The sequence below is a fragment of the Rosa chinensis genome, chromosome 2, assembly GCF_002994745.2.
Source record: "Rosa chinensis cultivar Old Blush chromosome 2, RchiOBHm-V2, whole genome shotgun sequence".
NCBI lineage: Eukaryota > Viridiplantae > Streptophyta > Magnoliopsida > Rosales > Rosaceae > Rosa > Rosa chinensis.
In genome coordinates, this window is record NC_037089.1 from 73,248,636 (window position 1) to 73,261,030 (window position 12,395).

Here is a 12,395-nt window from a genome sequence, read left to right on the forward strand (position 1 = left end):
CCTTTTTAGATATTTTATTTTATATACCATTTATTAAATGGAAAAAAATATTTATAAATTACATAATGGCTTAAAATGGATGTTTTAAATTTAAGAAAAAAATAGAGATTCTCATCTCGATCTCTATATAAGTGGATCTCAATTTTTACTTTTAGTTATCCCGCTCCTAAATAGAGCATCTACTTCTCTTTGAGGCTCTTTATTATTTTTGTAAATTAATAATGCTTTTAAATTATTTTATATAATTTATAAATGCATTAAAATTATTTTTTATTTAATAAATAGTATAATTCAAAACTAATTAAAATAAAGAGAATTAATGTAAACGTATTTTAAAAATGACTAGCTAAAGTTCAAAATGACATTTTAGTTAATTTGGCTAAAATTTGACTACAAAATGAATAGTATTGCTAAAAATGCTCTAAGAACCTAATAAAGTGTGACTCATGAACGATCAAAATCACATATATTTGGATTTGTAGTTCATGATTTTTTTTTAAGATACATATGGTATATAAATACGTTAATTAGAAAAATTGGGGGCTTTGGGGCTGGACAGGGTTCTTGCGCTAGGCCACCTGAAATTCTATACCATTGGGCTACTATGTTTGCGTGGGGCCCACAATACGAGAACGAGATTTAGCACAACTTTGACCTGATCATATAGGTAATTATTGGGCACAAAACGTCAATTTGGGCAGCTATTCTGCGTTTTAAGTCTTTGGGTAGTTTTCCCTTTGTATCTAATCGAATTCTTGCTCCGCAAAACTTTAGGCATCTTAAAGCTCGCAAAAGCAAGGTTTGATCTTCTCATCATCTCCTTCATGCCTGGTCCGACGGCGCGTCCTTGGGACGTCGTCGTCGGACGGGCCACAGAGGTCTGGTTGTCCAGTGGTGGTTCCTCGTGGAATAGTGGTGGTCACTATGGGGGCTGTACGTTGAAGGTAGCAAGGTTTCCGATTCCGGCCTTGTCAATGTTGTTTGGAAACGTTTGTGAGAGGGATAAGCAGAGGAGGGGTGGGGGATTGCCGGTGGGGCGGCGGGATCTCACTCATCTTTGGGCATCGACGAAAGGAGATTTGGGGTTGGCTGGGTGGGCGGTTTGGACTGCAGGGGTGCGATCTGTTTTGATTGCAGATCGATTTGGCGGTGGCCAATGGAAGGGCGGGGGCTGGTGGGTATCGGTCGTTTTAGGCCATCTCAGATCTGCTTTTGGGTGGTCAAGTGATGTTGGGTTTTGGCAGCCAGGGAGTGGGAGTGACGGGGATGTTGGTAGAGGTGCGACAGTGAGAGCGTTTCCGGCGATGGCTGACTGCGTGCAGGCCTCTAGTTGGGCCTTGTGGTACCTGGGCCTGAAACTGCTTTTTCGGCCCATTTATTTTGCCTTTAGTTTTATGCTTATCATTTGTTTTTTAGTTTTAAGTGGCTTTATGCTCATAATAATGTCCTACTCTAGGTTTGTAGGGCGAGGTGGACGCTGTCCTGGTTTATGCACCTTGAGTGCCGTGTCTGGCCTAGGGCGGTGGCAAGCTTCTTGCATTGTCAAATTGTTGCAACCTCCTAGTGGCAGAATGAAGCCAAGTGTCACCGAATTTATTTTTCGGTGGCAACATAGTGGGAAAGTTGGTATTATTAGTTTACTATGGCTCCGTGTGAGCATTATCTTTCCGGTATATCGCCAAAATTGTAAAGCAAATGGAGTAGCCAATTGTGCACTCTTTGCTAGTTGGTGCGTGATAGAATACACATTATTAGTAGAGACTTCTGATATTATTTCAGAATGTTCCCTTAAGGCTTCTTATTATTTGGGGTTTAGGCTTTATGTCCCCCCCCCCTTGTATTCTATGGTTTCATTAATGGTTATGGCTTAAGGGCAGCCGTTTGGCCCTACCTCAAAAAAAAAAAAAAAAAAAAAAAAAAAAAAACTTTAGGCATCTTTATTAGATTCTGCATTCATTACATAAATCTTACTGAATCATTCCAAGTTTGAAGTGCATCTTTCATGATCTTTATGCTCTGGTCTCCACATTTGTTAATTTCATGTTTATTGTGTGATAATATAACATATGAGAACAATTTCATGAGTCTGAAAATGAATATTATGTGTCATAACATATGAGAACAATTCCATGAGTGAATGAAAAGATGAAATTGACTAACCCTCTTAACTTTTTGTTTTGTTTTATCAAATCAATAACTTATATGTTATAACTCGTCTTCCATGAATCGAGCTCACAACATTCTACTTACGAATACCCTTCCAACTCTTTTGATAAATATAGAGCGAAATTACATTGCAAAACGGAAATCTCATTAAAAATGAAATGTTTTAAATCTTTGGTTTTTTTTTTTTAGCTAATGAATTGTAAATATAAATCTAATTGTAATTGCTGCAAATCCAACTATATGTATAGAATTCGAAGATATATATTCATAATTTCATACAGTCATGACCTTCCCAGGACTTTAATCGATCGTTGCACCACTTTTATCAAATATGACATGCATGTGAAGAACTTATGGTAGATCAAGTAAAAACAGCTCTGTGAAGAACCTACACATTACAACTGAATAGTTGGCATAATCCAAATTGGTAGACGATCAGTCGTCTCCACCATGGTCTTGACATGTGTGGGGTAAGGGTCTAGAAAGCTTTGACTTACAACATTATAAACACCAAAATCATGAGGGGGAAACTCACATTGACCCGCACGACAACGATCATGGTTGAAGTATATGCAAATTTGGTTGACATGCAGGAAAATTTGAAGCCAACACTGACACTGAAGAGTTATCTCCGATGAAGAGAGCAACACCATCTAACGAGTGTTTCTCAATCCATTCGCGCTCGTCCAAATTCAATTCAAAAATTCTAAATTTTCTTGTCACACGTCTGCCAACTTCACGATCAAACTTAATGTATCTCTGAACCATCAAAATTACTTTTTCTTTTGCTTCCACAAGATATCTCTTGACGAAGACTTTTTGTTCAACACCGCAAGCAGCCAATTTCACATCTGAGCTAGACTGAGGAGTCACTTTAAAAGAATAAAGTTCGCTCGAATAATTAACGGCATAGAACTTATCTTCAACTCGAGCAACTTCTTCAATTCCACGGCAGCCATCAATAACAGTGCTACTAACACTTGTGCCCACTCTTTCATCTATATAAGTCCATGTTGTCTCTTTACCAAGTCTAATAAAAGCCAACCGAAGTCTTTCCTCGTATATGACTACTACAATGCAGTCGTTTGCATTTGATGCAGGGTCAGCTGAAAGTATAGCCTTGAGTACATAATTTTGACAACGTTCAACCCAATCATCCCTATTTCTTCGACGAACTCTGACCCACTTTCTCCACCCTGGAGGCGTTAGTGGAGGAAGGCGAATGACCGAATTTTCTTTTTCTCTCCTCCCTTTCACCCTAAAGAATGGATTTACTAGAGTTACTCCGAGATTCTTATCCACAAAATTCCAATCCGCAAATATTAACCACCCTTTTGAAGATCCACATAACCGCTTATTTGGCACTCGCAGTTGCAAATCAAAGATCTTGTTGTCCATTGCGTAATATAATTTCCATAAATCTTCTTCCCCAGTATAAATCAAGAGCATCGGAGGAGAAGTCATCATAGAAAGTTTGCTTTTATTATCCTTTGCCACAGAATACCATGACATACAAACAAGGCTGAATCGCATATAGTCTGATGGTAACAATAATCCCTCAGCCACCGAGTCCAAAAGGTTCTTAGGCAAATTTGACCAATCTGAGTAGGAAAAAGAAAGAATAGATTAGCCTTTCAAAAAAAAAAAACAGAATAGATTAGAAGATGACAATGAAGAACGAGATGTCCCTATTCTATTTTGTACCATATAATTTTATGAAAAAAATTAAAGTATAGAAACTAAAGAGCTTTTTATGGAAACAGTCAAAGGTCCACACAAGAAAGTGCAAGTCAGTAACCAAACTGACCGCCAAGTTCGACCTAGAAACAGCTCACCAACAAATCAAAAGGCACAAATGAGAAAGAAAATTTACTGACAAATTTGAGTATCAAGATTTAAACCCTATTATTCACTTGAAGAAAATTAAACGGTTCCAACAAGTCATCAAGATGCAAGAATAATATAGGATGCTCTAATTATACTTTCTTATGACTATCTTGATGATACGGTACTAAAAACCTGCAGATCTGCCAGATTTTGGCTGTAACAATGAAAGACATAATTAACATATATAGCAACATAAATCTGTGCAAGAAAAGGTACCTCGATCCATGGAGAAGAAGATTTATTGAAAATGCTTAGAGTAGTTTGAGCTCTCTGTAGTTTAATTGACTAGGAGCTATCAGCAGCTTGAGTCAGATTTAACTTTAGCTTATTATCTGGCTTTCTTTGGTTTCCTCTAGCTTCTTGATCCCAAAAAGAAAGCCTCTCCCCCTTTATTTATACTATAATACTGTACACAATACCTCTATGAAACGAATTTGTATCCATATTCAATAAGAACAAGGATTATGATTGTTCTCACATAATTTATCTATTTATTGTTTAACTTTTTTTTTTTATCAAATAAGAACTTCATTAATAATGAAACTGCTTACAACGAGTTATAGGCGACACCTCTTACTCAGAAATGACCTCTAAACTTCACACTGGAAATCTATTATGACTGACTCTAAACTTGCACTACAACTGTGACTGGAAATCTATTTATTGTTTAACTTTTGGTCACAAAAAAGAAAAAAGAAAAAAAAAGGGAATTACCGTACCTGCCCTTTTTCTTACTGGGTTAAGTTACCTAAAGTAATAGCAACTTGTAAAAATAAATATATTTGGATGGAGAGCTTTCGGCCTTTCTCTCGCAACTCTTTGGATAAAAAGTGTAATATATAGTTTTATGAGACTTAAGATCTTGTTTTTACCAACCATCTAATTAACTGAAAATGTCCTTTCTGTCAAAATACCGATCATATTTTCATGAACTGCGGGCGGCCCTGTTTCGCTTCGGGGATGTTGTTTAAGCAACATCAATGGTTCCATGTTGATTTCCGTGATTTGTTGCATTGAATTCAACATTTCAACTGCAGCGATGGTCGATGTTGAGATGCTAGACTTGACTCCAATTTGGTCCCAAGTTTGTGGGTGGGATTGGGTTTTGGAATTCGGCCTTAGAGCAAGTCCACCCGTAGTCAAGAAATGTCAAGGTCGAGAAGTCAAGAATTCGACCGGTCAAGTTACTATTCACTGCCACTGGACATGAGTTTGCACCCGTTGTTTTTCTTGCCCGGCAACACTGTTCATCTTTTCAATGTTCATCGTGATTTTCACTGTTTCTAACTGCACTGTTCTTTTTTTTACTGTTCATCGGTTTTTTAAAAAAAATCCAAAAAAAAAAAATTTGCTGTTAATAATGAATATTTATGGTTAATTAATGTCATAATTATGCAATTAACTTTTTTCAAAAATATTTTAAGGTGGACAAATTATGAGCCACCGACACCGACATTTTATCTTGAAATGAGTGAAAGCACAACCGACAAATTATGAGCCACCGACAATTTATCTTGAAATGAGTGAAGGCACAATGGACAAATTTCCTTGAAATGAGTGAAGGCACAACCGACACTTTTTGAACGGACCAGATCATTTGCATACTATTCAATCTAACGGTTATTGTTGATGTAATCTTATCTAAAATTTCAGATCAGATTACGTCGAACCAGGAGTGGACACGTGTCCTCGAAGTCTGATCATTTTTTATGTGAAAATTGTAAATAAATTGAGCAAGAGGCAGCACACCATTCCTCACAAGCTGATATTCACAAATCTCATTTGTTTTCATATTCTCTAGATCCAACACATTTCCTCTCCTTCCCTCCTTTCAATGAAGAGATTGTGGGCTAAGTATCGACAATCTCGAGATGAAGATCTTGAAGAGCTGTGTACAACTAATGCTCTTGTGGTAGCAGCAGTCGCTGAAGCTGAAGCTTCCTCCGGATCACGACAACGGGGTTCTCAACCGGGGCGTGCACCGAATGAGGAGCGGTTTAGGGAATCAAGATGCTGCAGGCAAAGTCGGACTACTTCCCCAGCAGAAGCTGACATGTTCCTTAAGAATGCTTGCTTATGGTGCAGGGGCAGATCAATGTGCTGAGTATTGTCGGATGGCGAAATCTACCTCCATTCAGGCTCTGAAACGATTTACAAGATGAATCGTTAATCTGTACTCGGCAGAATACCTCCGGGCTCCTAATCCGGCCGACCTCAGAAGACTTCTCACCAAAGGTGAGAAAAAGGGCTTTCCTGGGATGATTGGAAGCATCGACTGCATGCACTGGCAATGGAAGAATTGCCCAACAGGTTGGGCTGGAGAATACAGCGGTCGAAAACGTGTGCCCACTATCATCCTCGAAGCAGTCGCTTCTTATGACACATGGATATGGCATGCCTTCTTTGGAATGCCTGGATCATGCAATGACCTCAACGTCCTTGCTAAGTCCCCGTTGTTTGACGAGGTCACTACTGGTCGAGCCCCTCGGGTCCAATTTCAAGCAAATAACAGGAGTCACAATTTAGGGTACTATCTCGCTAATGGTATCTATCCGCAATGGGCGACTTTCCTAAAATCAATTCCAAGGCCTACACGACCGAAGGATCTGAAGTTTTCCCAGGCTCAAAAGGGGTACAGGAAGGATGTCGAAAGATGTTTCGGCATTTTACAGTCGCGCTTTAGTATTATTAGAGGCGCTGCTCGTGGCTGGGAAAAAGAAGACCTTCGATACATCATGCTGACGTGTATTATATTACACAACATGATAATCGAGGATGAAAGACCAGATGATAGCGATGAGGATTTGGAGTCCGATGAAGAAGAGGATAACAATATGAGGCCCAGGTTTGGGAAGGACCAACTGGTGTTGACTTCGATCCTGTTGGTAGAGATGGTTATTACTTCAACGGATTCATGGATCGATACGATGCCATTAGAAGTGCAAACAGTCACTCAAACCTTCAAGGGGATCTGATAGAGCATTTCTGGAACGTTCAAGGCAACATGGAGATCTAGATCATAAATGAGCATTTTTTGGAATAATTGGCTAATATCTATGTTTTGTTATGTTTGTGTGCTTTGAATTTGGCTTGTATTATGTTTTGGAAAGTTGGTGTGCTTTTAATTTGGCCAATGTATATGTTTTTTATGTCAATGTGATTTGAATTTGGCTTGTATTATGTTTATTATGTGCTATGATTTTTAATATAAAGTGTGTGCTTTAATAAGGGGAATTTCCAAATACAACTTTTATTTCCTTAAATTGTCGCTTACATAAATGAAAAACTAGGAATAAGTACAATACAATTACAAACATGCAGATTGTGGGCTAATTATTTAAATCATAATCCTCATCCTCTCTAGAAATCCAATTAATGTTTGAAGGCTCATCATTAAGGTTAGGGTTGGTGGAATCACCCGTAGGGAAAGGTGAAAATTGTGGTTGTGTAGGATATCCCCCGGGGTAAGGAGGTTGCGGATAGTATCCACCGGGGTAAGGGGGTTGTGGGAAACCACCGGTGAAGGGAGGTGGCGGGAAACCACCGGTTAAGGGAGGTTGTGGGAATGCATCGGGTAAGGAGGTTGTGGGTATGCACCGGGGTAAGGAGGTGGCGGCTGCTCTTCAAGATCTTTTTTCTCCGCTATCTTCTTTTGTTTTCTTGACCAATAACGCTTTTTATTTGGCGTCATTTTACTTGTATCAATCTCCATAATACGCTCTTCCCTCTCTTTATTTCGCTCTTCCCTCTCTTTAATTCGATCTTGCCTTTCTTGAAATAGGAGTTGCTCTTTTCGTATTTCGATTTGCAAGAGGATACATGCTCTTTTCTCTTCCTCTTGGAGACTTCGAGCGAATTCGTCATCGAGTTTTTTCTTGCCCTTGGTTGCCTCTATTTGGTTGTTCGCTATACTCTCGAGACTGTTTGACAAAGGACTTTGATCTTTCGCTGCCTTCTTTCCTTTCCGTATTGCTTCTTTGGCAGCCTTCCTTCCTTGAGGCCTCACATTGGGATTTGCAGTTTCACCTGCAATTACCTCATCTACATCCATGTCCAAGTTGATGGGAGAATTTCCAGGAATTGGTTGTGTAGGCGTATGTTGATTTCCTTCATTTGATGTTCCTCCAGATGTATGACTAGGAATGTCTTTAAATTGTTGAAAACCCTCCACAACAGCGTAACTAGCAAAACTCTGAAAATTGTGTTTTTTTGGCTTCTTTTTTCTCTTCATCCCGGCATGCCACAATTTATGTGCTTCATCTCGCTACCAAATAAATAAATAAACAATAAAAAAAAGGATAACAGAAAATTACAATTACTACAAATATAAACCCTACTATGAATGGTCATCTATTATAAAAGTCATAATTTTAATGAAGACATATTTTAATTATAACGAAAAACAATTACTACAATTAAAACGATATTATAATTAGTACATTATTTATCAAGACATATTTTACTAAAATGTATCAATAAGATTTATCAACAAATATAAATGTCATAATTTTAATGAAGACATATTTTAATTATAACTAAAAACAATTATTACAATTAAAAAGATATTATAATTAGTACATTATTTATCAAGACATATTTTACTAAAATGTATCAATAAGATTTAACAACAAATATAAAGGTCATAATTTTAATGAAGACATATTTTAATTATAACGAAAAACAATTACTACAATTAAAACGATATTATAATTACTATATTATTTATCAAGACATATTTTACTATAATGTATCAATAAGATTTATCAACAAATATAAAGGTCATAATTTTAATAAAAAAATATCTATCCCGTTTTACAATAAAAATCAATTAGTACAAATATAAACATCGTTGTAATTACATCATTATTTATCAACTACATTATTTATCATGTAATATTTTAATTTAATGTATCAACAAATTAAATGATTTATCAAAAAATATATACATCATCAACCGCATTCGAACCGCTCTTGTACCAATTTTTTGCTTGACTTAATGCACAATGCCACTCAAAGAGTTCAACCTTCAAAATTTTCCACCTTCCTTGCAAAGAGGAAGCTGATCGACTCTGGGGCCAATTTGCGACAAAGTGTCGCCTCACACGCATCCATAAGTCGTTATTTTTCTGATTTGTGCCCACAGCCGGATCTTGCCCAATAATTTTCCAAGACTTGCACAATTGAACATCTTCCTCATCCGTCCATCTCCTTTTGTCTTGGTTATTATCATCTTCAGTTTGATATCCCTCCATTGGACCTGTGTTTCCCATTTCTTCAGCCATATTGGATATAAATAAATTTGGAAGATGAGAGCTATATGAAGAGGAGGAAGCACAAAATTGGGTTACTATGAAAGATAAATTTTTTGGTGTGAGTTGTAAAATAAATGGTAGGTATTTATAGAGAAATGTTTAGAATTTTTTTAAATTTTTTTAGTTACCGTTTATTAACGTTACAAACATATATATACATGTTTAATTGTAAGCCGTAGGATTGCCCATTTAATTGAAATGAAGGGCTGAGATTTCATGACCGTTGGATCAGAATTCAAAGCATATATATACATGTTTAATTGTAAGCCGTAGGATTGCATCTTTAATTGAAATGGAGGGCTGAGATTTCATGACCGTTGGGATCAGAATTCAAAGCCTCCAACGGGTCTCTTCCACATGGTCTGCACCTGCCGGCCCATGCCTGTTGCTACGCGACAAGCGCGTTTCTTCACTCTTTCAACAATTGCGGCGCCACGCGTCAATGGGTTGTCCCTCACTTCCCAAGCTGGCGCGTCTCCTTCTCCCCTGTTTTGCTTACGTCGCCCACGTTCCCTACAGACTTCCTTCTCCTTCTCCGCTGCTCTGTTTGTTGCCTGGTCATGAAATTAGTCATGGGAATGACTAATTTCTTGGCTGTAGTCAAGAAGGAGTCAGTTTTGCCCGGGCAAAAAACTAACGGTGCAAGTATGAAAATTGCTCTCAAGGTCACCACATAGGATTTTTCTTGACTATGACCAGGCAAGGGCAAACCGCTGCACTTGCTCTTAGGTCAGGTGGATTTTCAAAAAATCTGGACCAAACATGTACATTATCGGTCGGTCAAGAAGCAGGGATTTAGTTGATCTCTCTTCTAGATCGTGGATGTAAGTTATGGTACTAGTTCGTCAACATTGGTAAAAGAAATCTTTTTAGTTGCAATGATTACTTGTTTCATGAGTTGAATGTTCTAATTAGAGTTATATAGCTAGTCTTTTGATCGAATCACTAATAGATTGAGCATAAAGGTACCACAATACATTGTGAAGTATATATTAATCTTAGCAATAGATCGAGTTAGGGGGCACATAGTAATATTAAATTTGATATATTGAATGAAAATAAGAAAAAGATTTTATCATGGGGGTAAGACTGTAGTATGTTAAGATGGTATTTGTAGTATGTTAAGATGGTATTGGTAGCAACCAGTAGCCACTAGCACTCATTCCGTCTCATTGCATACTTTGTTTTGGTCAAATCAAGCATTTTTTGTACCAAATAAATTACACAATATGTCTTTGGTCGAATCATACATTTTTTGTACCAATTAAATCACACAATATTTCTTATCTCTCGGATACCTCCTCTGATTGAGAGTCTCTTATCTATTTATTGGTAGGTGGAAGGGTGAAGGTTGCATGAATTCTAACTACATATGTCAATTTGTCGACGTGACTTATTTGTCTACCCAGCCAAGATTCAGTATACTAGCCTCTCCACCAGTCCCCCTAGCTAGGTATTTTCATCTGCAATTTCACATATAGCCAGTGTATGGTTTAATCAATATTAATTCATGCATGTCCAGTTTCTAGTTTGCTCGATATGATTAGTTTGTCAGTTGCTTTACAATATTTGATTCTTATTCATCGCATGTTTGTTCCTAATTGAAGATGGAATTAACTTTAAACATTTGTTTTAATGTTTTTCGCAGGTAAAGATGTCAACCAAATGCAAGTTTTGCCTCTTTCAATCATCCGACCGTTCTGAACGAGTTTTGCATTTGAAAGATGACCACAGGTGCGTGTGGAAAAACTTTCAACTGGAGCAAGCATGGGAATGCCTTGAAGAGCCACTTCAATGGCAAGCACGCTAAGGACTTTGAGTTTTGTAACAAGGAGGGATGCCTCACGCCAATCATTACCGAAGGAACGTCCTCTGAACACCGATATGGAACTTAATTGATCGGATCGATCATGTAATATCAGCTAGCTAGCTATACAGTTAATTATGCATATTATTTACGCTACTAGTAACTAGTTTGGTTTAAACTTATAGCTATTTTTATTTCTGATGGACTGTGGTACCCATAAGAGTAACATATATATTATCTCTTGTTCTATTATTTTAAGCTTCCATAAAAAATAAAAAATAATGTGTATATTTTTTTTCTTTTCAAAATAAGATATTTGTGCATTCATGTTTTTAGGGTTGACAATCTTTGTATTATGTTACACAAAATGAATTATTGAATTAGAAAATTATGAAGTTATTTTTATGCATGGGTCCTTGACCCACCCAAAACACCAAAATTATCCCACTTACCTCAGTAATAGATTTTTATTCTCACTAACCCAATTTAAAGAGAAATGACAACTTTGTCCTTAACCTAATTAAGAAACTACATCATGCCTCTCTCTCTCTCTCTCCTCGTCAGAATCGGACAGATGACGTCACGGGCCAGTTTGCTTCCGTCGTTGTCTCCATCCCAACTACAAATCCGAAATCCCAACCTGAATCACAAACATTCCTCGTGGTCGAAACTGAATCAGCACCTGCGCTAGAGCTTGAAGCTTAACCGAAGCCTGAATCTAAACCAAAATTACAACCCAACCCGAACCCATGGTAATCGATGCTGCAGATCCAACAGTGGGAGGATGCCAAAGAAACCACAACGCCGATCCAAGTCGTCGAGGATTGGTGAAGAATAAAAAAGATTTTTCAGTTGATTTTTCTTTTATTTTGACTCTATTGTGTGATTGGTGAAGAATTGAAGTCTGAGTGTTGGTGTTTGTAGACTTCAATTCATACAAGAGATTTCCAGTGTTCATTTCCGATGCCTAGAGCATTTTCTGAGCGCCCAAATCTTTTTTTTTTGGGTAAAATGGGGGCAGAAGGCCCTGAAGGAAAGAAAAATGAAAAAAAAAAAGAGTACTATTGGGGGGCAATAGAGGTCTGTTAAAGGTCTATTGGGGGCAATAAATATTTTAAATTGATGTAATCTCCTCATTTTTTTTCTTTAATCAACGTTTTATTTGTCTAATTTTAGGGAGATTAGTAACCATTCCGACGACCGAAAGTTCTATTGAGGAGCAA

At 37.4% G+C, this 12,395-nt stretch overlaps 1 protein-coding gene across 1 annotated transcript; it reads right to left on the minus strand.

Annotated features, from left to right (window-relative positions):
- Positions 1 to 2,721: 2,721 nt before the first annotated feature.
- Positions 2,722 to 3,564, minus strand: LOC112184963 (putative F-box protein At5g60060). Its single transcript, XM_024323184.1, has one exon. The coding sequence runs from the start codon at positions 3,562 to 3,564 to the stop codon at positions 2,722 to 2,724; it is 843 nt and encodes a 280-aa protein (XP_024178952.1).
- Positions 3,565 to 12,395: the final 8,831 nt, after the last annotated feature.